The sequence below is a fragment of the Corticium candelabrum genome, chromosome 10 (genome assembly GCF_963422355.1).
Source record: "Corticium candelabrum chromosome 10, ooCorCand1.1, whole genome shotgun sequence".
Taxonomy (NCBI): Eukaryota; Metazoa; Porifera; class Homoscleromorpha; order Homosclerophorida; family Plakinidae; genus Corticium; species Corticium candelabrum.
The window spans coordinates 3,601,510-3,628,693 of NC_085094.1; the positions used below are offsets into that span (position 1 = coordinate 3,601,510).

Sequence of the window (27,184 nt, forward strand, 5' to 3'; positions counted from 1 at the left end):
CAGAGAATATATACTAGCCTTCCGTACCGACGGCCATTCGTGATCCATTAGCTGCATCAGAGTTCCATAGCTCCTATCGTGTCCTAAATTTCCAACAGCGGACGTATAGGCTACCACGTAGTCTATGAATTGACTTGCACGCGCGTCGTAGTCTCGTTCTGGGCATTGATATAAAGAAGAGTGGAGATGATTTAGAACTCGATCGGTTATCTGTGCACTAGGCCTGCCAGCGCCTGTGACGAGACCTAGAGATACGATTGCGGAAAGTCGCGATGTAAAGTTCGAGTGTGACGGTCCCGGTCGAGTAAACGAGATCAGAGAATCAACTAAACTCTCATCCACTTCTGTAACCAAATGCGTTCCTTTAATAACACGTAGTTGATCATCATGAGTGAGCGTCGAATTACGAAGAAGATCTGCAAGACAGTGCTGACCGGTTTTCGACACGCCCAAACTTTGTACCAAATACGGCCATCTGAAAGACCGCGGATTCTCATGTTGACAAATGAAACTAATCGCTCTCCTAGCATCAGCGCCGTCGTCTTTGAAACGCCGGATCAGTGCGTGGACACACTGCTCTACTACCTTCTCCGATTGTTCCTCGTTGATACAATCCATCAAGTACTCGACGCTCCGGGAATCATAAGTCTCTCGATCTCGACCCAGATTCTCTACCTTAGACCATTGAACATACTCATGCTTAATACTTGTAGGTAGACTATCTTTCACGAGAGTTCCTACATCCGTATCTGATCGTCTCGTTCTGACTGACTCACTACTGCAGTGACCCTCAAGACGAAGAGAACCCTCTCCTCTAAATTTGAGACCGTCCGGGAGGTTAGATTTAAAATTCTTGTCTTCTGGCAGCCGACCTGCATAGTCTTTACTAGACGATTCGATCATGCTGTTGTTGGCGAGAGTAATGACGTGCCGCCTGTTTTCCTTTCTTGATCCCGGAAGAGTGTTTTCGTGCGAGAAGCGATGGTAGTGCTCGTGGCCGTGTTGTTTCGATACCACAAAGGTACCGGGTGTGCGACCGTCGGAAACCGTTACGAATCCGGTATGCCAACCGACGTCGTCGATGTCGTGTGTATGATAACTTGGTTGGTGACTGAGTGACAAGTTGAGATTCAGACAGGAAGCAACACCTGAATTTAAAATTCAAACGGTCATTGATAAAATACAAAACCAACTTGCGAGACTTATCAGATGTGGTTTGAGAATATAATAAAAGTTAATGCGTGCGTGTGTGTGTGTGTGTGTGTGTGTGTGTGTGTGTGTGTGTGTGTGTGTGTGTGTGTGTGTGTGTGTGTGTGTGTGTGTGTGTGTGTGTGTGTGTACATACATACATACTGATTACCCAATATCCGTAGATACCAGCTATGCATGACAGGTAAAGCGCTGCAATATTCGATTTACCAAACATTGCAGCTTGCCAATATCTGTTTAATGTTTATATGCAATTGCATTACAAGTATACATTTGACTGTCTATGACAAAACTATGCCTTTGCTCTTGATTGCAAAGCACAAATATAGATCGAGTGTTCCAGGTACACATGTATTCCTGTAGTGTACAACAGAGTTTGAGGTCACGCGTTAATAGGTTAGTGTAGTATGAGGCTGTAAGCACACTTGACTCAGAGTCTCATGCAGGCATTATAATGACTATACGAATAACTAGAGCCAATGAGCTTCACTTCTTTCCCAACTTGACCAAACAGAGACAGAGACCTTCAAACTTCCAAATGCTCAGATAATTGTCGATACAAGTAATCTCACCTCCTTGGTTGTTTCTAAGCCATTGCATGATCTGACCCCATGCAGGTGTACCAGTATAGTTCAACACCCAGATTTTCATCCCCAGATTTGATTCTCTGATACTATCGTCCGGAGTAGCATGTTATCCCGCGTGATACCATTTCATCCTACCCAGACGAACTATCCTATTGTGTTTTATCCTCCCAGATACATTGTTGAGTACACTAGGATATTTAACAAGGTGGTTGCCGGTAGAATTTGACCAAGAGGCCCAAAACAAACGAGAAGTTGGGATAAACAAAACTAAGACTATAACGTCACTAGACATCATTGCACGCAACTGTTCAAATCAACGTATCTATATCTATATATATATATATATATATATATATATATATCTATATATATATATATATATATATATATATATATATATGAATGAATGAATGATATATTTCTATTTTTGGGCCTCTTGGTCAAATAATTTTATGTCAGGGCGGTGCTAGTTCCTGCCCTAGAGATACTTATCTTATATGCATATACTTGTGACCTAAGTTACCAGTCTAGGGTTTAGCACTTTAGTGCTTCTTCATTAACCCGAGACGCTAGAGTTAGTGTAATACTGCTGTGGACGGCCGGCCGGCATAACCAAGCGACCAACAAAGCCCAATTGAAATGCACCGCATGCGCTCATTGTTACCGCTGATATTAATTAGCGTACCAGGCTCTGTATGCGGTATCAAAGATACATCAGATTTCGACAATCCCACGTGCAAGCCCACGGGTCCCGCCTCCTTCTCACGCTCTACATGTTAATTAGTAGGAAACTGTACACCTGTCATTAGCTTCAAGGTGGATAGCAACCAATGGATTAGTACTTCAGTGCTTCTTCATACCTCTTTAGTAACTCCAATTTGCCCAAAAGGAAATTACGGTTTAAGAGAGTATCATCTCTCTACTCCCCCCCTCCCCCGCTATCTAGCATGTAATCGTGCGTATATGCATGTCTACGGCCTGCTTTTGTTTCATCAAAGTGAAGATCGTACCTTTCTTGATAGCTACTGCCTCCTGATCGTCACTGGCAGGATAATAAACTGTATCAATAACTCCAGCTTTGCTGTGAACGATGAAGAACTCCTTTCCCAGCTTGTGACGTAGAGATTTCTCAGCTGGCATGGCAGCCAGGTACCCTGAACTTGTCTCGTAAAGTCTTCGTGGTTCTGATAGCTGAAGCTCCAACAGCCAAGACCCATCAGGATTCTGCTGCTTGACGTGAACAAGAACCTGCACAGAAATACAAAGTATATCACTTAAATTGCTATCACTTTAGTGCCACCTTGTTGTTCTAACAGTGGTGCAACTAGCATTAGTTCCTGTCGCACGGAAACCACCCCAACGTGTCCATACCATGCATGAGCAAATTATTAATGTGATGCACCATCTCAATGCAAGCAGACGTGTGACAATGTGGAGAAGGACTAGGAGTGGTAAAAACGGTGATATATATACTCTCAAATCTCAGGAGTCCATACTACAGTTCTTCGCTAGTGAAAAGGATCCCTCAATTGCCAGCAGAAACCGGTGATGACACATTCAAACCCGAGGTTGGTCGCTGGATTGACTTGAGCAAAACGTCATATAATAGGTGAAGCTCAGCCTGTCATCTCCCCAATGCTGCTCTAAAGCTGGCTGAACCATGTCTCTGTCCCACAATTGCAGCATTGCTATGATTGTTTCCACATGGCCAGTAACTAAAGTTGTGAGCCTATAAGCGTCCAATTAGTGCTAAGGGCAGGATCGATAGTCAGAATTACGGTCCATGATGGGTCAGGAAAGGTTCTCTGACCTGTAGACTACGGGGAAGTCATCCAGCTTGTTGTCAGCTATGATCTATGAATAAAGTTAGGTTTGTACTCATGCTTAGCTAAATTATAAACGCTAGAGTTGCATATGTGCAACATTTTCTTATCAGGTTGATGTCGATTTGCGTTTTACGAAAATCATGCCTTCTTTTTGCTGGAACCACCTCTTGTACCTCACTAGTTACGTCAATGGTTTCTCTACACTTCAAATGGCACCAAACAAATCATTGCCTAATTAATAAAACCAAAGTATCTTATAGCCATAATACATATTTAGTAGCTTCCTAGGAAAGAGAGCTATATATATACCTAGTATCCTTGGTCTTGTTATCTTGGTCTCAATCTGACGTGAGGTCACAGAGTGCAAATTGTAGCACACTAGACTTAGTCCTAGCTGTACTGTCACATGTACATACTCGCTTCAGTTTCAGACAAATAAAAAAATTGGCGTGCAGCATAAGCGGTCTTCTCGATGTTTGAACTTTACCACAGACAGCGCCTTTCTGAGAGACCTGCATGCTTATACCATGCGCACACAGTCAATTGGTTCAACGTTTGCTGCAATAGCAGCCTTCGCTGATATCTAACAACGAAAGTTTCCCACGACTTGTCGGCTACTCGTAATTTGGCTAGAGTCCGGCAAAGGGGCGTATACTTAGTTTCACTCGAGTTGACATGTCTGGCACTCTTGGACAAACGAATAAAACACCCTGGACGAAACAACTCGACGTTTCGTGTTTGCTCAACGAAACACGGTAAGCTGGTGAAAGCCAGTATGCAAATGTAACTGCAAGCAAAGCGTTCGTCATTGACGCCGTCTTGTCGCTCAATTTGGGCCTCTAGGCAATCTGCAAAGAGCTCTTGTTTGCGCAGAAACGTTGAACCCGAGCGAATTCCAAAGAAACCGCTGGAAATACCAAAGCCGGCAAAATAACGGTCAACCAAATACGGGAACTGTCGAAAAACTACCACGCCGCCTAGAAAGAGAACGACTCACCTCCGATTTAAGTCCAAAGCTTCGAGTTTTGGATGTCGATCCGAGATTCATCGTCATCCTGTAACTGTACTTGAGACATTGCGCGTCGCCATAGCTGACCGTAATCGGCCCGCTTCGCTCGTCGGTCGCCCCGTCTGCGAGAGGCACTGAGATGACCCACACAAGCAGCCACAGACCCAACCGATACGCAGCAGAAAGACTCATGTCTTCCATGCCAATCGGGCGTGGTTAGTAAGCGTCACGTGCGACGCCCATTAGCTAGACATTCGCGACAGCTTGATCACGCGAGCACGAAACTTGTGTTGCACTCAAACTTGATTTAATAGCCCCAGCATCTAGCGACATGCACCCCAGACTTGAATCTCGATTATTACTTTTTGATTGCATTAAGTAACTCATCGACAAACCGTAATTCAGGCTTCTACGTCTCTACGTAAAGATGTAGTTAGCATGTGATATGCGTGGGGAGGGTCAGAAATTTATGCGCAAGCGTCAACGAGTGCTAATTGCGTCGTGGTAGGGTAGCTTCTCACCATGGTGTGGACCTTTACCAAGCACGACGCACTCGCTTTTTGCCTGATTCTCGTGGCGTCGGTGCTCGTTTCTTCTCGAGCTGACGAATACGGACAGGGAGGATGCGGCGGGTGAGTATACTGATTGCGTCCAACACTGAAGCGGTTCATCCACCCCAAACGTCTTTGCATAAATTACAGCAATTCCTTAAAGTGCAACCAAGTCGTATCGTACACGGCGACAACTACAACGCAGAAAAAGGTGTCTTACACAGAAAAGTACACGGATCAGTGCGGGGACATTTGGAAATGGTTTTCTTGTGAAAAAGAAAGGTATATGACTACGCCCTAAATACATCATGCCCTCACAAGTGTCCTTTTATACAAACGTTCTTTGCGCTCTTGCAGGACAAAGTACAAGTACGAGACTGTAAATAAAGACGTCACAAGGTACAGGATTCAATGCAGAGACTGCAACAGTAAGGACGGTCAGGACAACGAGACTGTGCGGTTCATTCAATTGTCGTGTATTTTAGTTGACTGCCGAGTCAGCCTGTGGACGGCTTGGAAATGCACAACCTGTTGCGCTGATATCAAAGAAGAAAGAACACGCACCGTGACCGTTGCTAAGAACGGCAACGGTGCGAACTGTCCGAGCCTAAAAGAGACGAGGACGGTCTATGACGACAACAGAGCTTGCTATATTTCGGGTACATGCTACAAAAATCTTGCCTTCTCTACCAACGGCTGCAAAGTAAGCTTTAAAGCATCCATAAAATTTAAAAATTGTTAATTAATTAATACTTTTTAGAAATGTAATAAAGGCATAAACAGATACGATTGGGAACTACTGTCCACTATCAATTGCAATGACAACACTCAGTGTACAAAGAACGACCAGTGCATTAACGGTGAATGCAAAGGAACGGCATATACGTGCGAGACGTGCCAGTACTGCGACGGTTCCGGTTGTCCGACACGCGTTGGTATGTGCTACATCCAACAAACGTGCTACAACCTGAAAGACCCAAATCCGGCCTCGCCGCAATGCCAGGTAAGACGACACACCAAAGCTCGACGTGTGCGCCATCGACATTGTCTTCTAATCCTAGATATGCGAGCCCAATAAAGGCGAAAACTGGAAGTTCTACTCGTTGACGGGAAATGCGTGCGATGACAAGGACATCTGCACTAGAGGTGATAGTTGTAGTGCTGATGGTCTCTGCGTCGGCAGGCCCTACACGTGCTTAACCGACTGCCAAGCTTGCGACGGCAACAATGGTTGTAAGACGACCAAGGGCTGCGTGACGGCAGGGAAGTGCGGTTGCAGCATTAACGGACAATGCTACGTACATGGCGCGCCTAATCCAAACAACATGTGCCAGAAATGCGACATCTACAGCAATGCGGATGGATGGACCAACCTGGCCGACGGAGCGATTTGCGACGACGGCAACGCATGCACTCGTAAGGACAAATGTACGACCGGTGCATGTGGCGGGGATCCGTTCACGTGTCCTACAGATCCAACCTGCATAGAATCCAATGTCTGCAACGGAGATGGTTGCGACATCGTGTATAGAAAGGCAACGTATCTTTGCTATAAGAACAAGGATGCCTGCGACTGGCCAGATCAATACTGCACGGGCAGCACCGCGACGTGCCCACAGGACAGTCTCAAACCGATTAACGGCAAGAATATAGATAAGGGGACCGTGTCGGTTCTGAATTTCGCCATCCCGACGGCGACCGAGTTGCTCTACACTGCTGCCGAGTCTGGAACGTTTTACCGTATGATGACACAAAACAAGGGAATAAAAGCCAAGTTCATTGGATTCACGGTGCCTTGCGACGGCGTCTCCTTCTCGTGGCAGCTCGTGAAAGCTACGGGTACTCAACCGTCCGTTACTGGAGTACTGACGGCAACCTCGGGAAAGATCGGAACGACAGAGGTATCTGCTTCTAACCTAAACTTGGACAACGGTGGGGTTTATAAGATCTTGCTGACTGCTAAGAATGTCCGTTCCGACTCCCAACAAGTCGAGTCCCAACTTATTCTCGTTGATACGACGCCTCCGACATTCTCCGGAACCATTAACGACGGCGATGCCAAAGTAGACATACAATATCAGGCGGCGACGACGACACTGTCGGCCTATTGGGATCCCAACGACTTTGCAGACCCGGAAAGCGGCAGAGACACGAACTCGTTCCAAATAGGAGCCGGTTTGAAAGCGTATGAGACGACTGTCGCCGGGTTCACGGCAAGCAAGGCCAATGAAGGCGTCCTCAACAATTTAAAGTTGCAACACAACACGCGGTACTACATAACAGTGTCTATAGCGAATCGAGCCGGGCTACGAGGTCAAGCAGCCTCAAATGGCGTCCTTGTTGATACCACTCCCCCCGTTGCAGGCACGGTCACAGTGTTGAATGACGAAGGAGGAAAACTCGTATACTTGGCAGCTTGTAGTCGTCAGATTGAAGCTACTATTGTCAACTTTAAGGACGACGAGAGTGGCCTCGACTCTTTCCAATGGCAGATCTGTAAGCACCCACTGACAAGCCCACTGCAGCTGTCCTGTTCGCAACAGGGGTATGTCGAATTTGCCTGCTCTCCAGACAACAACTGCAAGTTAAGCGTCTCTCATCCGCAAGACAGAATGGTGGAAAACGGCTGTTTCGTCAACGCCTATTTCTATCAACTCTACATCAAAGCAATAAACCGAGCAGGACCGTTCACGGAAGAGCTCTCGGACAAATTTACCGTAGATCTGGAACCACCCATTGCTGGAGTAGTCAACGACGGGTTAGCAGCAGACATTAATTATCAATCGAACGATCAGACTTTAAGTGCCAATTGGCAAGGATTCCGGGACGAGGTTAGTGGCATAGACACCTGCGAACTGGCAGCGTTCGAAGAGTATGGAACGGCAGATGAGAAGAAAATCGTTGACTACCTCAAAGTCCAGGCATCTGGTCAATGGACATCGGATAAACTAAGTTTGATCACCGGCAAGACATACTATATTAACGTCAAATGCCAAGACAAGGCTGGTCTTATTAGAGAAGTGACAACAGACGGTGTTATGGTCGATGCCGTAGCGCCGCAGCCAGGTCTCATACTCGACACGGACGACAGAAATCTGGACGGCGACGTCGACTACCAGACGTCGACCACAGAAGTCCAGACAAAGTGGGATGCGTTCACGACCGCAAGCGGTCTCAAATCGTGCACGTGGGCACTGTCTTCGACGTCCGATCCGAACAAGGTCGGAGACGTGGTAGGCGACCAGCCTGTACAACTAACCGGACGCAATTTCGACAGGAAAGTCCAACTGACGCCCTACGTCAAGTACTTCGCGAGCATACAATGCAAAAGTAACGCCGGATTGACGTCAGACGTCGCCTTTTCCGACGGAATCACGGCTGACAACACCAACCCGGTAGCCGGTACAGTCATCGACTTGTGTAACGACGGCTGCGGATCACAAGACGACGTCGTCTATTCTGCGGACAACACGGCGCTTCGATTCCGCTGGACTGGCTTTAGTGATCCTCACAGCGGCGTCGTCGAGTACGAATGGAACTACGCGACGTGCGGCACCAATTTCTACATAATGCAGCAATTTCTCTCCGCGGGGCTAAACACCACCGTTCTCAAGACCGGACTCGTTCTCAACCACAACGAACGCTACTGCGTAACAGTCCGCGCAATCAACGAGGCAGGCGGAGAAACCATTTCCGTCGGAAGCGGAGTTTTGATCGATACGACTGCCCCAAAAGGAGGCATAATTCACGACGGTTCCAGTGCTGGTAAAGACATAGATTTCCAATCTAACAACAGAGAGCTATGGTACACATGGGATCTGATCGTGGACCCGGAATCGATGATCGAAGATTTGACAATCAAAGTGGGGTCGTTACCAGGTCTCGAAGACGTCAGTCCGACTCAGTCGATTTCCATCACAGCCGTTTCCTACTCTATCGGAGCCTTGCTGCTGAAACACAACCGTGTTTACTACGGAACGGTCTGTGCGACAAATAAAGCGCGAGTTGAAACGTGTGTTCGCGCCGATGGCGTTCTCATCGATGCCTCGCCACCGGATGTAGGCGTGGTCGTCGACGGGGTCTTGCAGCCGGACATAGACTATCAGTCCAATGATCACACAATCAAGGCCCACTGGTATGGATTTAAGGACGTCGAAAGCAACATCCACAAGTTCGAGTGGGCCATTGGAACGACGCCAAACGGTACTGACGTTACCGGCTTCACCGAAATCGGAACGAATGTCACCGCCACAGAGACCGGACTAAGTCTCGTCAACGGGAAGAAGTACTACGTCACCGTCAATGCCTATAATCCCGGCGGTCACAAAGTGACCAAAGAGTCGGACGGAGTAGTCGTAGACACCACCGCACCGTCGCACCAGGGAAAGCCGACGTTTAAAATAACAGGAAATTCGGTGCTCACCGCCTCGTGGAAGAACTTCACCGACTCCGAGAGTTCCATCTGGTTCTACAAGTGGGCCGTCGGTACGACAAAATGCGGAACACAGATTCAAGCGCACACAAACGTCGGCCCGGTAGCAAACGGCAAACTAACCGGCGCAAGCTTTATCGCAGGAACGACCTACTATATCTCCGTCATCGCGAGAAATCGAGCAGATCTCACCGACCACATTTGTTCCGACGGACTTCTCTTTGACGACACACCGCCCAAAGCCGGTGAAGTACGAGACGGTTCGAGCGACGATATCGAGTATACATCTGACGATGACTCTATTGCTGCCAACTGGGACGATTTTGTCGACCCGGACAGCGGGATTTCGACCTGCTACTTTGGTGTCGGTACTTCGACGTCTAAAACCGACACACAGGGATTCGTTGATATCAAGACGGTCACATCATATACACTGAAAGGTCTTTCGCTGGTGCAAGGAGTCAAGTATTATGTTCATGTCAGATGCACGAACGGCGTTGGTATGCATAATACAACAAAGACGTCCAATGGTGTACTGGTCGACGTAACGGCACCTGTTAACGGCTCGGTAAAAACGGTCAAATATCAGTCGTCGACGACTTACGTTGCGGCGACCTGGGGTGGATTTGTCGACCCGGATTCTGGTATCGAGTCGTACTGGTGGGCCATTGGTAGCCGCACACCCGATTCGGTCGACATTCAGGGACTCGTCGATGTCGGGCCCCGACAGTCCAAACGTCTTACTAACCTAAATCTAACAGCGCATCTAACCTACTACGTTTTCGTTAGAGCCTACAACAAAGCGGGTCTCTATACTAGACGCCATTCTGAAGGACTGACGGTAGATAATTCACCACCAATAGCAGGAAACGTTCAAGACGGGCTAGGCAATCAGGACATCGACTGGCTCACAGTTAGGAAAGGAATCGGTGCAAAATGGTCGGGATTCAATGATCCCCACAGCCAGATCGACTACTACCGCTGGGCAGTGGGAACAAACGCAGGAGGACGACAACTGCAAGATTACAAGAAAGTAAACGCAATACAAGACACCTGTCAGGGTTGTGAATTCACTTCCGGCAGCAGCTATTTTGTCACGGTAGAAGCGGTGAATGGAGCCGGACTGACGACAACCGTCTCGTCTGATGGATTTGTAGTCGATCTGACCCCTCCCGATGTGAGTCCTGTCAAGGTCGTCAAGTGGCAAAGTGTGGACTTTCTGGCTGTAGAATGGTTGGGAGCCAGAGATGCTGAAAGCGGCCAGCTGTCGTGTTGGGTGACTATCGATGATAAGCGAGAACACGTGATCTCAACGGCAGACAGCCAAACCGTTCTCGTCGACACAGCACGACTACAATTGGGAAATCAAATAAACTGCTCTGTCGAATGTGTCAACGAGGCCGGTTTGAGTAGCACGGTCTCTCCAGTTCTCGTGGATGCATCTCAACCGTCTAAAGGTACACTGACGATATTCGATCAGACGGAATACAGTTTCATAGTCGAATGGACAGGATTTGAAGAACAAGAGAGTTACATTGCTTACTACGAATGGGATGTTGTACCGTGTCTCAACAACACCTACACGTTCTCGCGTGTTACACAGAGTGATGACTTCCAAGTTTCCTATTCCGTTCCAGAAGACTCGGACGAGAAATGTTTCACTGTTTATATGAGAGCAACAAACTCTTTCGGACTCCCATCAAACGTCGCTAGCATAAAGGTGCAGCTGACGTCGGTGGACAAACCGTCAGAAGGCTCGTGTTGCGACATCAACGTTCGATACACAAAAAATGAAATCGTAGCCACATGGGATTGGAAGCCAGGCTTCGAACGGTTTGCAAGCAAGGCCACCTACCGCTGGGCGGTAGGGACCGAAGTTGGACGATCGCTTGTCCTGAGTTACACAACAGCAGGAACTAACCAGACGGGCTTCTGCTCCAGTTGTTCTATAGTACAAGGAGCAACTTACGTCATTACCGTTCAAGCATCTGTTGACAACTTCGAAACATTCATTAGCAGTCAATCAGATAAAATAATCATAGACTTCACCGAGCCCGAGTGCGGCATAGTTCAAGAAGGCAGCGAAGAAAGTGATATAAAGTATTATCAACTCGACGATCTATACGCTCTCCATTGGGGTGAGGGCTGGGGTTACGGTTGGTGTGACCATTGGAAACATATAACAAAGAGAGACCCGAGTAACACAAAGACATCAATAGTTTGGAAAGAATTTACAGATGAAGAATCGGGAGTAAGGACGATGATAGCTGAAGTCATGGATAACAAGAAAGGTGGAAAAAAGAGATCAACAGATGACCTCGCAATTTGGAATATGACCATCCAACCGGCGACGAAAAACGGAACTCTGAAAGATATCGATCTACCATGGATAGCAGGACACTGCTATAAATCAGTGGTGACGTGCATCAACGGCGTGGGACTAAGTTGTCAGGCAGAGTCCGACGGATTTTGCGTCGACGGAACCCCACCCGTCGTCGGCGTCGTCAATCTGCACCTACGGTGCACACAGAGTGGACAGACGCTGACAACCGGTTCGTGGACAGACTATATCGACCAAGAGAGCGAAATCGATTATTACGAGTGGTCGCTCTACAACATAACAGGCCAAAACAATGTCACGGATTTCAAAAACGTCGGCGGCAACAACACGATTAGTAAGCTGTTGACTCTAACCCACGGCGACGAGTACGAACTCCGCGTGAAAGCGCGCAACAAAGCTGGACTCGAGTCGGTGGGTAAATCGTCTATAGTTCTCTACGACATTACTCCACCTATACCGTCATACGTGTACGACGGCTCGAAGACACAAGACGTGGACTATCAGTCAGCAACCACTGGAATAAAGGCATACTGGGGATCGATGGACGACCAACAGACCGCCATTGTTCGGTACGAATGGGCAATCGGCACACAAAGAGGTGGAGAGCAGACAAGACCGTACGAAAACACGGGTCTCACAAGAGAAGGTAGTTGCCCAACCTGCATACTGTCATCAGGGGTCACCTACTTTGTCACCGTCATGGCCGTCAACGCCGCCGGACTGAAGGCGACCGTCTCTTCCGATGGAATTCTCATCGACGACACTCCTCCACTGCCGGGAATCGTATTCGACGGCAGTTTGTCTGGCAAGGATATAGATTATCAGACCAATACGACGTCACTAAGTTGCAGCTGGGAGCGCTTCAGAGACGAAGAGAGTCCAATCATCATGTACGAATATTGTTTCAGCTCAAACGTCGAAACGTGTGACTTAGGCTCTACAAAAAACGTCGATCTGCTTGCTTTCCGATCAACAGCACACGGAGTGTCGCTCAAACATCTATCCACCTATTATGCCATCGTCACCGCCACCAATGGCGCCGGCTTGGAGTTCTCCGCAAGATCGGACGGCGTCGTAATCGACGCGACGCCGCCGACGGCGGGAAGAGTGAGAGAGGGCGAACAACGCGACGTCGACTGCATTTGGATCAACGAGACGTTACAACTCAATTGGGACGAATTCTACGACGACGAAACGGACGTCGTCCGATACGAGTTTGGCGTCGGGAGCGCACCGGGTTTCGACAACGCCGTAGTCTTTACGTCGGTCGGACTCAATAAGACCGCTACCTGCAATCTCGATTGGTCAACGTTCCAAACGGTCTATGCGACCGTGACGGCCTACAACGAGGCGGGAGGGCGTTCGACCGCATGGTCCGACGGAGTAACTGTTCTCTCACCACACCCAGGATCCATACAGCCCGAAGAATGCGTGTCATTCGGATACGTGGTGTGAATCCACACTACGTCGGCCCACCCAAGAAAACAATTTAAACCTTAAATAGAGATGGGTACTGTAGTAAAACTTGAACTGTATTGCCGTCCGTGTTTAGAAGTATTTTAGATCATAACACAAACCTTTATGCATATGTGTACGTTGGTGTACGCATCAACTATTTAATTAAGGGCAGCTTTTGGTCTGTTGGTCATTCTAACCTGAGCAATTTCGAATTGTTCTATGGTGTATACACAATTGTATTAGTAAAATAAATTTCTTCTATTGCAATGCGTATAACTGATGGGATCATAACCCACCTACCCTTGCTGTGCCAAAGGAATAAAGAAAAGGCACATGAAGAATAAATAAACAGGAACAGACGCTAGGGTTGGACATAGTATGGCGTAGCCAGACCATTTCCGCCACGTCATACTGTACTTCCAGCATTGGTATGACGCGGAAGAAAGAGTCTGGCTACGCGAGACTAGGTTGGCCACACAAAGGGTACTCTAGACGTGCAATACTACAAGCGAGACGGATGAATGCTAGGAGATAGAACAAGCCGGACGCTGCCCATACAAGATATAATAGGAAGACCAAGTCAACCAAAGCCCAAACATTCAGACAAAGAAAGACAACAAATGAACACTGAACATGACAACTACCGAATTTCCTCAAATAGTAACCTGTGTTCGATTAGTATCCCTGCTCAAATAGTAACCAGTGGAAAAATAGTAACCCGTGCTTGATTAATAACCCATGCCTTGGGTGTAAGAGATCAAAGGTAACACAAAACATTGAAGGAACAAAACAAGTCTGGCAGAAGAGACACTGTCAGAAGAAGGTGAAGACAATGATCATGACGATGAGGAGATTATGGTTTTTTGATGATGAGGACACTGAGTAACCACTGGTAACTGCATAGGGGTTACCGTAACTTGACAGTTTTGCATGAGTCAAGACTGTGTTCCTCTAATACTTACATAGCTATGTCTTTCCTTTAACTTCAACCATGAAAGCTAACCCGTGCTCGATTAGTAACCCTGCTTAAATAGTAACCCATGGTTCTAATCAGTTTGAAAAATAGTAACGCACGGGTCACTATTCAAAGAAATATGGTATGCACATAAATGGAAGAATACACAGGAAACAACTGACAGAGAACAGACACCCAACGAACAAATTAATGCAAGGAAATAGAACCAAACAGACAAACAATTATACCAACGAAAGAAACACAACAATAACAGAAATGACCACCTGATTGTCACAGACTTTGAGATACAGCATGCAGCCACCAGTGACAGCTGATGTTCTCTACTGACGGTCTCAAACACAATGTCATCTCCATTTGCTTGTATACAAAATTGCTTACCAACACCAACAGCCTGGTGTAATCTATGTACAAAACAAAAATATCCTTTTGTCATTCGACAGAAAATGTAGCAGAGAGTCCTAGAGAGAGCTGCTGCAACTTGCTCAAGATCATTCAATTTACAACCAAATATGTCACTGTCACTTAGTCAGTAGAGTCCACACGTAATAACACGTAAAGTTGACAACATTCTCGATCAACGCCCGACATGCCAGTTCTTGATCAGAAACTGTCTCGACATCTTGTGCCGACTGAGAAGACTGATCTGATGTCTTCTTGTACACAACAGTGAACTCCTGTCAAACAGTTACGTCGATCTCTACATGCTCAAGCCGCTAAAACTTGATAACCGATCTTACTGCCTTGTTTCGAGATCCGGTAGCATGTAGAGTTAGTAAAACAAAAGCATCATGAAATTCTGGACTAAATACAATCTATGACAAATAATGCAAAATTAGCGTGATAAATGATTCTGGCATATAAAATAGTTTGTAACAAAGACTCTCAACAGACAAAACTGCACAGGCAGAAAGTTTGCAAAAACTGCGGAAAGCACATGTTCTGCAGTTTATTTCCTCTCTTACAAACAACACATACAAGGAAGACATACCAAATGAAATATTGTGCCATCTGGTTTTTTGAAAGTACGCACTTGTTCACCAAACCGAACAGTTAAGCCGCTATCAAACAACCGTGTTTAGCAAATGTCAGAAAACTGCAGGAAAAAGTCTGCTCACCTCACTAAACCGTGATATCATTCTCTGTTCATCTGAAGAAATGGAGCAAGCCTCTTATCCATGGAGTCTAAACAGACGGGAGAGACCAGGCACAGCAGCTCATCAAACTCTTCAAAAGTTAATCGAGTGATCACAGTCTGCGCATAAACACTGTATGAACCACTGTTCAATATGTACCAAAAAGCAGCCATACTTCATCTATCTGGCTACTGCTTTGTCTTGGGAACTCCCGCGCGAAGAAGTTTGGTCCTTCTTGACCGATCCCGGATCAGCGTAACCAAACAACAAATGTTTTCACAATGAATCACGACGAAACTGCCTGGTAGCTGAACGAATTGCATCCCCAAGTAGCTGCTTTGCTGCATTCACTTGCTCTTTAATAGCAGCAGGATCCAAAACTGGAGCAGGAGAAATAGTTAAATGTCTGGTAAACAAATCCTCATCCTCGTCATTCTCCTCTTCATCCTCATTGTCAGCACCATCAACAAGATTATTCGCAGTCTTAGGAGACCTGCCAGAAGGGAAACTGCTCGTTGATCTTGTCTCTTCCTTTCGACTGAGTGAACTGCTTCGAATGAACTTGACAATAGACTGTCTCCATCCTCGAGGAGATGTCAAAGTAAGTCTGGGGAATATGTGATGCCGACTGATTAACACCAGGTAGAAACGTAAATGCATCTCGTAGCTGCTGCCTTGCAATTCGGTCGAGTCAAGACTCACCATTTCGAGACCTTTGCTCTTCTGGCAAATCAGCAAATATGAATGAAACTCCATGTCTGACGGAAAAAATCTAGATTGCACTCCTTTCTTCTTACTGAGCGAAACCTCATCACTTGCTTTCATCAAGACAAGTTTATCTCCAGCAGCCATTGTCCACACAGGCTCGCATGGAGACGCTGCCACAGAAAACAGATTGATATTTGTCTCCAGAGTCTTCAAACCATAAGCAGTCGAATTGACAAGAAGATACCGAAACAAGTCATCAGGACTTGCTGTTACCGGAATAGACATGGCAATGTCATCGGTCAAGAGACAATTCCTGATGCAGCTCGGCGAGTTCACACAGAGTGTATTGAAGTCGTCGAGGAAATCCATCAGAGAATATCCGCTCGGAAGCAAAGACTGCACCCCTGGTTGAGTCGATAGCAAATTGTGAATCTGGCAAAGATGAAATCATAAGCAAACGAATGCACATGCGTCAGATCTTTCAAATGACTGCACTCGTCCGTAAATAGCTTGCTCATCAAAAAGACAACTAGTTGTCGAGTACATGAACACAATTTTGCTGTGGTCACACTATGGTACCTGTGTATTCAGTACAACATCCCGACGAATTCGAGATGCTTCCAGAGCGTACAGTCTCACCGAGAAGTACGAATCCTACAATAAGCAACACACAAGTAGTACATAAGTTTGGTCTTAGACAACTTTTCAGAACTGGCATGCCAGCTAGTGCCTCTTATGGAAAGTAATCAGACCCAGAAAAGGGAAAGGGTTCATAAAACCCTGTCTACAGTCTGCCGGTTCTGGACTACTTCTGAGCCAGTCGGTTGCCTCTTCTGGAAACTAGTTCAGAATCGGCACTCTATATACTATCCACACACAGCACTACATAGAGTGTAAAGAAGGCAAAACCACCAGCACAAGCTAAATGGGGTGCGTATTCTTCTAGCCTCTATGATACAACGCGCACCCTACTATTTACATACCAGCAAAAAACAAAAGTGATATACAATATATCCTGTACACGTCTACTTTATGAAACATTACGCTCTTGTCCGGGATAATATGCAGATTGTCGCGCGCAGAGTTTAGAGTATGAGATTATTTCTTGTTGTGCAAAGTTTACAGAATTACAAAGTAGCTGACCCACACAAGCAGCCACAGACCCAACCGATACGCAGCAGAAAGACTCATGTCTTTCATGTCAATCGGGCGTGGTTAGTAAGAGTCACGTGTGACCTCATTAGCTAGACATCCGCGACCTCATTAGCTAGACATCCGCGACAGCTTGATCACGCGAGCATGAAACTTGTGTTGCACTCAAACTTGATTTAATAGCCCCAGCATCTAGCGACACGCACCCCAGACTTGAATCTCGATTATTAGTTTTTGAACTCATCGACAAACCGTAATTCAGGCTTCTACGTCTCTATGTATAGATGCAGTTGGCATGTGAAATTTACGCGCAAGCGTCAACGAATGCTAATTGTGTCCTGGTAGGGTAGCTTCTCGTCATGATGTGGACCTTTACCAAGCACAACGCACTCGCTTTTTGCCTGATTCTCGTGGCGTCGGTGCTCGTTTCTTCTCGAGCTGACGAATACGGACAGGGAGGATGCGGCGGGTGAGTATACTGATTGCGTCCAACACTGAAGCGGTTCATCCACCCCAAACGTCTTTGCATAAATTACAGCAATTCCTTAAAGTGCAATCAAGTCGTATCGTACACGGCGACAACTACAACGCAGAAAAAGGTGTCTTACACAGAAAAGTACACGGATCAGTGCGGGGACATTTGGAAATGGTTTTCTTGTGAAAAAGAAAGGTATATGACTACGCCCTAAATACATCATGCCCTCACAAGCGTCCTTTTATACAAACGTTCTTTGCGCTCTTGCAGGACAAAGTACAAGTACGAGACTGTAAATAAAGACGTCACAAGGTACAGGATTCAATGCAGAGACTGCAACAGTAAGGACGGTCAGGACAACGAGACTGTGCGGTTCATTCAATTGTCGTGTATTTTAGTTGACTGCCGAGTCAGCCTGTGGACGGCTTGGAAATGCACAACCTGTTGCGCTGATATCAAAGAAGAAAGAACACGCACCGTGACCGTTGCTAAGAACGGCAACGGTGCGAACTGTCCGAGCCTAAAAGAGACGAGGACGGTCGATGACGACAACAGAGCGTGCGATATTTTGGGTACATGCTACAAAAATCTTGCCTTCTCTACCAACGGCTGCAAAGTAAGCTTTAAAGCATCCATAAAATTTAAAAATTGTTAATTAATTAATACTCTTTAGAAATGTAATAAAAGCGCAAACAGACACGATTGGGAACTACTGTCCACTATCAATTGCAATGACAACACTCAGTGTACAAAGAACGACCAGTGCATTAACGGTGAATGCAAAGGAACGGCATATACGTGCGAGACGTGCCAGTACTGCGACGGTTCCGGTTGTCCGACACGCGTTGGTATGTGCTACATCCAACAAACGTGCTACAACCTGAAAGACCCAAATCCGGCCTCGCCGCAATGCCAGGTAAGACGTCACACCAAAGCTCGACGCGTGCGCCATCGACATTGTCTTCTAATCCTAGATATGCGAGCCCAATAAAGGCGAAAACTTGAAGTTCTACTCGTTGACGGGAAATGCGTGCGATGACAAGGACATGTGCACTAGAGGTGATAGTTGTAGTGCTGATGGTCTCTGCGTCGGCACGCTCTACGAGTGCTTACCCGACTGCCAAGCTTGCGACGGCAACAATGGTTGTAAGACGACCAAGGGCTGCGTGACGGCAGGGAATTGCAGTTGCAGCATCAACGGACAATGCTACGTACATGGCGCGCCTAATACAAACAACATGTGTCAGAAATGCGACATCTACAGCAATGCGAATGAATGGACCGACCTGGCCGACGGAGCGATTTGCGATGACGGCAACGCATGCACTCGTAAGGACAAATGTACGGCCGGTACATGTGGCGGGGATCCGTTCAAGTGTCCTAAACATCCAAACTGCACAGAATCCAATGTCTGCAACGGAGATGGTTGCGACATTGTGTATAGAAAGGCAACGTATCTGTGCTATGAGAACCAGGATGCCTGCGACTGGCCAGATCAATATTGCACGGGCAGCACCGCGACGTGCCCACAGGACATTCTCAAACCGATTAACGGAAAGAATATAGATAAGGGGACCGTGTCGGTTCTGAATTTCGACATCCAAACGGCAACCGAGTTGCTCTACACTGCTGTCGAGTCTGGAACGTTTTACCGTATGATGACACAAAACAAGGGAATAAAAGCCAAGTTTATTGGATTCACGGTGCCTTGCGACGGCGTCTCCTTCTCGTGGCAGCTCGTGGAAGCTACGGATACTCAACCGTCCGTTACTGGAGTACTGACGGCAACCTCGGGAAAGATCGGAACGACAGAGGTATCTGCTTCTAACCTAAACTTGGACAACGGTAGGGTTTATAAGATCTTGCTGACTGCTAAGAATGTCCGTTCCGACTCCCAACAAGTCGAGTCCCAACTTATTCTCGTTGATACGACGCCTCCGACGTTCTCCGGAACCATTAACGACGGCGATGCCAAAGTAGACATACAATATCAGGCGGCGACGACGACACTGTCGGCCTACTGGGATCCCAACGACTTTGTAGACCCGGAAAGCGGTAGAGACACGAACTCGTTCCAAATAGGAGCCGGTTTGAAAGCGTATGAGACGACTGTCGCCGGTTTCACGGCAAGCAAGGCCGATGAAGGCGTCCTCAACAATTTAAAGTTGCAACACAACACGCGGTACTACATAACAGTGTCTATAGCGAATCGAGCCGGGCTACGAGGTCAAGCAGCCTCAAATGGCGTCCTTGTTGATACCACTCCCCCCGTTGCAGGCACGGTCACAGTGTTGAATGACGAAGGAGGAAAACTCGTATACTTGGCAGCTTGTAGTCGTCAGATTGAAGCTACTATTGTCAACTTTAAGGACGACGAGAGTGGCCTCGACTCTTTCCAATGGCAGATCTGTAAGCACCCACTGACAAGCCCACTGCAGCTGTCCTGTTCGCAACAGGGGTATGTCGAATTTGCCTGCTCTCCAGACAACAACTGCAAGTTAAGCGTCTCTCATCCGCAAGACAGAATGGTGGAAAACGGCTGTTTCGTCAACGCCTATTTCTATCAACTCTACATTAAAGCAATAAACCGAGCAGGACCGTTCACGGAAGAGCTCTCGGACAAATTTACCGTAGATCTGGAACCACCCATTGCTGGAGTAGTCAACGACGGCTTAGCAGCAGACATTAATTATCAATCGAACGATCAGACTTTAAGTGCCAATTGGCAAGGATTCCGGGACGAGGTTAGTGGCATAGACACCTGCGAACTGGCAGCGTTCGAAGAGTATGGAACGGCAGATGAGAAGAAAATCGTCGACTACCTCAAAGTCCAGGCATCTGGTCAATGGACATCGGATAAACTAAGTTTGATCACCGGCAAGACATACTATATTAACGTCAAATGCCAAGACAAGGCTGGTCTTATTAGAGAAGTGACAACAGACGGTGTTCTGGTCGATGCCGTAGCGCCGCAGCCAGGTCTCATACTCGACACGGACGACAGAAATCTGGACGGCGACGTCGACTACCAGACGTCGACCACAGAAGTCCAGACAAAGTGGGATGCGTTCACGACCGCAAGCGGTCTCAAATCGTGCACGTGGGCACTGTCTTCGACGTCCGATCCGAACAAGGTCGGAGACGTGGTAGGCGACCAGCCTGTACAACTAACCGGACGCAATTTCGACAGGAAAGTCCAACTGACGCCCTACGTCAAGTACTTCGCGAGCATACAATGCACCAGTAACGCCGGATTGACGTCAGACGTCGCCTTTTCCGATGGAATCACGGCTGACAACACCAACCCGGTAGCCGGTACAGTCCTCGACTTGTGTAACGACGGCTGCGGATCACAAGACGACGTCGTCTATTCTGCCGACAACACGGCGCTTCGATTCCGCTGGACTGGCTTTAGTGATCCTCACAGCGGCGTCGTCGAGTACGAATGGAACTACGCGACGTGCGGCACCAATTTCTACATAATGCAGCAATTTCTCTCCGCGGGGCTAAACACCACCGTTCTCAAGACCGGACTCGTTCTCAACCACAACGAACGCTACTGCGTAACAGTCCGCGCAATCAACGAGGCAGGCGGAGAAACCATTTCCGTCGGAAGCGGAGTTTTGATCGATACGACTGCCCCAAAAGGAGGCATAAATCACGACGGTTCCAGTGCTGGTAAAGACATAGATTTCCAATCTAACAACAGAGAGCTATGGTACACATGGGATCTGATCGTGGACCCGGAATCGATGATCGAAGATTTGACAATCAAAGTGGGGTCGTTACCAGGTCTCGAAGACGTCAGTCCGACTCAGTCGATTTCCACCACAGCCGTTTCCTACTCTATCGGAGCCTTGCTGCTGAAACACAACCGTGTTTACTACGGAACGGTCTGTGCGACAAATAAAGCGCGAGTTGAAACGTGTGTTCGCGCCGATGGCGTTCTCATCGATGCCTCGCCACCGGATGTAGGCGTGGTCGTCGACGGGGTCTTGCAGCCGGACATAGATTATCAGTCCAATGATCACACAATCAAGGCCCACTGGTATGGATTTAAGGACGTCGAAAGCAACATCCACAAGTTCGAGTGGGCCATTGGAACGACGCCAAACGGTACTGACGTTATCGGCTTCACCGAAATCGGAACGAATGTCACCGCCACAGAGACCGGACTAAGTCTCGTCAACGGGAAGAAGTACTACGTCACCGTCAATGCCTATAATCCCGGCGGTCACAAAGTGACCAAAGAGTCGGACGGAGTAGTCGTAGACACCACCGCACCGTCGCACCAGGGAAAGCCGACGTTTAAAATAACAGGAAATTCGGTGCTCACCGCCTCGTGGAAGAACTTCACCGACTCCGAGAGTTCCATCTGGTTCTACAAGTGGGCCGTCGGTACGACAAAATGCGGAACACAGATTCAAGCGCACACAAACGTCGGCCCGGTAGCAAACGGCAAACTAACCGGCGCAAGCTTTATCGCAGGAACGACCTACTATATCTCCGTCATCGCGAGAAATCGAGCAGATCTCACCGACCACATTTGTTCCGACGGACTTCTCTTTGACGACACACCGCCCAAAGCCGGTGAAGTACGAGACGGTTCGAGCGACGATATCGAGTATACATCTGACGATGACTCTATTGCTGCCAACTGGAACGATTTTGTGGACCCGGACAGCGGGATTTCGACCTGCTACTTTGGTGTCGGTACCTCGACGTCTAAAACCGACACACAGGGATTCGTTGATATCAAGACGGTCACATCATATACACTGAAAGGTCTTTCGCTGGTGCAAGGAGTCAAGTATTATGTTCATGTCAGATGCACGAACGGCGTTGGTATGCATAATACAACAAAGACGTCCAATGGTGTACTGGTCGACGTAACGGCACCTGTTAACGGCTCGGTAAAAACGGTCAAATATCAGTCGTCGACGACTTACGTTGCGGCGACCTGGGGTGGATTTGTCGACCCGGATTCTGGCATCGAATCGTACTGGTGGGCCATTGGTAGCCGCACACCCGATTCGGTCGACATTCAGGGACTCGTCGATGTCGGGCCCCGACAGTCCAAACGTCTTACTAACCTAAATCTAACAGCGCATCTAACCTACTACGTTTCCGTTAGAGCCTACAACAAAGCGGGTCTCTATACTAGACGCCATTCTGAAGGACTGACGGTAGATAATTCACCGCCAATAGCAGGAAACGTTCAAGACGGGCTAGGCAATCAGGACATCGACTGGCTCACAGTTAGGAAAGGAATCGGTGCAAAATGGTCGGGATTCAATGATCCCCACAGCCAGATCGACTACTACCGCTGGGCAGTGGGAACAAACGCAGGAGGACGACAACTGCAAGATTACAAGAAAGTAAACGCAATACAAGACACGTGTCAGGGTTGTGAATTCACTTCCGGCAGCAGCTATTTTGTCACGGTAGAGGCGGTGAATGAAGCCGGACTCACGACAACCGTCTCGTCTGATGGATTTGTAGTCGATCTGACCCCTCCCGATGTGAGTCCTGTCAAGGTCGTCAAGTGGCAAAGTGTGGACTTTCTGGCTGTAGAATGGTTGGGAGCCAGAGATGCTGAAAGCGGCCAGCTGTCGTGTTGGGTGACTATCGATGATAAGCGAGAACACGTGATCTCAACGGCAGACAGCCAAACCGTTCTCGTCGACACAGCACGACTACAATTGGGAAATCAAATAAACTGCTCTGTCGAATGTGTCAACGAGGCCGGTTTGAGTAGCACGGTCTCTCCAGTTCTCGTGGATGCATCTCAACCGTCTAAAGGTACACTGACGATATTCGATCAGACGGAATACAGTTTCATAGTCGAATGGACAGGATTTGAAGAACAAGAGAGTTACATTGCTTACTACGAATGGGATGTTGTACCGTGTCTCAACAACACCTACACGTTCTCGCGTGTTACACAGAGTGATGACTTCCAAGTTTCCTATTCCGTTCCAGAAGACTCGGACGAGAAATGTTTCACTGTTTATATGAGAGCAACAAACTCTTTCGGACTCCCATCAAACGTCGCTAGCATAAAGGTGCAGCTGACGTCGGTGGACAAACCGTCAGAAGGCTCGTGTTGCGACATCAACGTTCGATACACAAAAAATGAAATCGTAGCCACATGGGATTGGAAGCCAGGCTTCGAACGGTTTGCAAGCAAGGCCACCTACCGCTGGGCGGTAGGGACCGAAGTTGGACGATCGCTTGTCCTGAGTTACACAACAACAGGAACTAACCAGACGGGCTTCTGCTCCAGTTGTTCTATAGTACAAGGGGCAACTTACGTCATTACCGTTCAAGCATCTGTTGACAACTTCGAAACATTCATTAGCAGTCAATCAGATAAAATAATCATAGACTTCACCGAGCCCGAGTGCGGCATAGTTCAAGAAGGCAGCGAAGAAAGTGATATAAAGTATTATCAACTCGACGATCTATACGCTCTCCATTGGGGTGAGGGCTGGGGTTACGGTTGGTGTGACCATTGGAAACATATAACAAAGAGAGACCCACGTAACACAAAGACATCAATAGTTTGGAACGAATTTACAGATGAAGAATCGGGAGTAAGGACGATGATAGCTGAAGTCATAGATAACAAGAAAGGTGGAAAAAAGAGATCAACAGATGACCTCGCAATTTGGAATATGACCATCCAACCGGCGACGAAAAACGGAACTCTGAAAGATATCGATCTACCATGGATAGCAGGACACTGCTATAAATCAGTGGTGACGTGCATCAACGGCGTGGGACTAAGTTGTCAGGCAGAGTCCGACGGATTTTGCGTCGACGGAACCCCACCCGTCGTCGGCGTCGTCAATCTGCACCTACGGTGCACACAGAGTGGACAGACGCTGACAACCGGTTCGTGGACAGACTATATCGACCAAGAGAGCGAAATCGATTATTACGAGTGGTCGCTCTACAACATAACAGGCCAAAACAATGTCACGGATTTCAAAAACGTCGGCGGCAACAACACGATTAGTAAGCTGTTGACTCTAACCCACGGCGACGAGTACGAACTCCGCGTGAAAGCGCGCAACAAAGCTGGACTCGAGTCGGTGGGTAAATCGTCTATAGTTCTCTACGACATTACTCCACCTATACCGTCATACGTGTACGACGGCTCGAAGACACAAGACGTGGACTATCAGTCAGCAACCACTGGAATAAAGGCATACTGGGGATCGATGGACGACCAACAGACCGCCATTGTTCGGTACGAATGGGCAATCGGCACACAAAGAGGTGGAGAGCAGACAAGACCGTACGAAAACACGGGTCTCACAAGAGAAGGTAGCTGCCCAACCTGCATACTATCATCAGGGGTCACCTACTTTGTCACCGTCATGGCCGTCAACGCCGCCGGACTGAAGGCGACCGTCTCTTCCGATGGAATTCTCATCGACGACACTCCTCCACTGCCGGGAATCGTATTCGACGGCAGTTTGTCTGGCAAGGATATAGATTATCAGGCCAATACGACGTCACTAAGTTGCAGCTGGGAGCGCTTCAGAGACGAAGAGAGTCCGATCATCATGTACGAATATTGTTTCAGCTCAAACGTCGAAACGTGTGACTTAGGCTCTACAAAAAACGTCGATCTGCTTGCTTTCCGATCAACAGCACACGGATTTTCGCTCAAACATCTATCCACCTATTATGCCATCGTCACCGCCACCAATGGCGCCGGCTTGGAGTTCTCCGCAAGATCGGACGGCGTCGTAATCGACGCGACGCCGCCGACGGCGGGAAGAGTGAGAGAGGGCGAACAACGCGACGTCGACTGCATTTGGATCAACGAGACGTTACAACTCAATTGGGACGAATTCTACGACGACGAAACGGACGTCGTCCGATACGAGTTCGGCGTCGGGAGCGCACCGGGTTTCGACAACGCCGTAGTCTTTACGTCGGTCGGACTCAATAAGACCGCTACCTGCAATCTCGATTGGTCAACGTTCCAAACGGTCTACGCGACCGTGACGGCCTACAACGAGGCGGGAGGGCGTTCGACCGCATGGTCCGACGGAGTAACTGTTCTCTCACCACACCCAGGATCCATACAGCCCGAAGAATGCGTGTCATTCGGATACGTGGTGTGAATCCACACTACGTCGGCCCACCCAAGAAAACAATTTAAACCTTAAATAGAGATGGGTACTGTAGTAAAACTTGAACGGTATTGCCGTCCGTGTTTAGAAGTATTTTAGATCATAACACAAACCTTTATGCATATGTGTACGTTGGTGTACGCATCAACTATTTAATTAAGGGGCAGCTTTTGGTCTGTTGGTCATTCTAACCTGAGCAATTTCGAATTGTTCTATGGTGTATACACAATTGTATTGGTGACAATAAATTTCTTCTATTACAATGCGTATAACCGATGGGATCATAACCCACCTACCAATTCTTGCTGTGCCAACGAATAAAGAAAAGGCACATGAAGAATAAATAAACAGGAACAGACGCTAGGGTTGGACATAGTATCGCGTAGCCAGACTCTTTCCGCCACGTCATACTTCCAGGATTGGTATGAAGCGGCGGAAAGAGTCTGGCTACGCGAGACTAGGTTGGCCACACAAACGGTACTCTAGACGTGCAATACCACAAGTGAGACGGTCGAATGATATAAGATAGAACAAGCCGGACGCTGCCCATACAAGATATGATAAGAAGACCAAGTCAACAAAGCGCAACCATTCAGACAAACAAACAACAAATGAACACTGGACATGACAACTACCGAATTTCTTCAAATAGTAACCTGTGTTCAATTAGTATCCCTGCTCAAATAGTAACCAGTGAAAAATAATAACCCGCGCTTGATTAATAACCCATGCCTTGGGTGTCAGAGACTAAAGGTAACACAAAACATTGAAGGAACAATAGTCTGGCAGAAGAGACACTGTCAGAAGAAGGTGAAGACAATGATCATGACAATGAGGAGATTAAGTTTTTTATGATGAGAACACTGAGCAACAACTGGTAACTGCATAGGGGTTACCGTAACTTGACAGTTTTGCACGCGTCAAGAGTGTGTTCCTCTAATACTTACACAGCTAGGTCTTTCCTTCAACTTCAACCATGAAAGCTAACCCGTGCTCGATTAGTAAATCTGCTTAAATAGTAACCCTTGGTCCTAATCAGTTTGAAAAATAGTAACGCACGGGTTACTATACAAAGAAATACGGTATGCACATAAATGGAAGAATACACAGGAAACAACTGACAGAGAACAGACACACATGACGAACCAATTAATGCAAGGAAATAGAACCAAACAGA

At 47.5% G+C, this 27,184-nt stretch overlaps 2 protein-coding genes and 2 long non-coding RNA genes across 4 annotated transcripts; 2 read left to right on the plus strand and 2 right to left on the minus strand.

Moving 5' to 3' along the window:
* Positions 1 to 13: 13 nt before the first annotated feature.
* Positions 14 to 4,832, minus strand: LOC134185237 (uncharacterized). Its single transcript, XM_062653017.1, has 4 exons — positions 4,620 to 4,832; positions 2,807 to 3,044; positions 115 to 1,148; positions 14 to 73 (listed from the first exon to the last, which is right to left on the minus strand). Exons 1-4 carry the CDS (start codon positions 4,830 to 4,832, stop codon positions 14 to 16), a joined length of 1,545 nt encoding a protein of 514 aa, XP_062509001.1.
* Positions 4,833 to 4,932: 100 nt separating this feature from the next.
* LOC134185238 (uncharacterized) lies at positions 4,933 to 26,270 on the plus strand. Its single transcript, XM_062653018.1, has 11 exons — positions 4,933 to 5,263; positions 5,333 to 5,464; positions 5,540 to 5,610; positions 5,668 to 5,885; positions 5,943 to 6,185; positions 6,244 to 13,404; positions 17,934 to 18,052; positions 18,128 to 18,207; positions 18,256 to 18,473; positions 18,531 to 18,773; positions 18,832 to 26,270. Exons 1-11 carry the CDS (start codon positions 5,154 to 5,156, stop codon positions 25,996 to 25,998), a joined length of 15,762 nt encoding a protein of 5,253 aa, XP_062509002.1. The 5' UTR covers positions 4,933 to 5,153; the 3' UTR covers positions 25,999 to 26,270.
* On the minus strand, positions 14,706 to 17,806 carry LOC134186133 (uncharacterized). Its single transcript, XR_009970905.1, has 5 exons — positions 15,698 to 17,806; positions 15,505 to 15,641; positions 15,378 to 15,447; positions 15,127 to 15,201; positions 14,706 to 15,063 (listed from the first exon to the last, which is right to left on the minus strand). It is a non-coding gene; the product is annotated as an uncharacterized LOC134186133 (long non-coding RNA).
* LOC134186134 (uncharacterized) lies at positions 17,867 to 18,389 on the plus strand. Its single transcript, XR_009970906.1, has 3 exons — positions 17,867 to 18,052; positions 18,128 to 18,198; positions 18,256 to 18,389. It is a non-coding gene; the product is annotated as an uncharacterized LOC134186134 (long non-coding RNA).
* Positions 26,271 to 27,184: the final 914 nt, after the last annotated feature.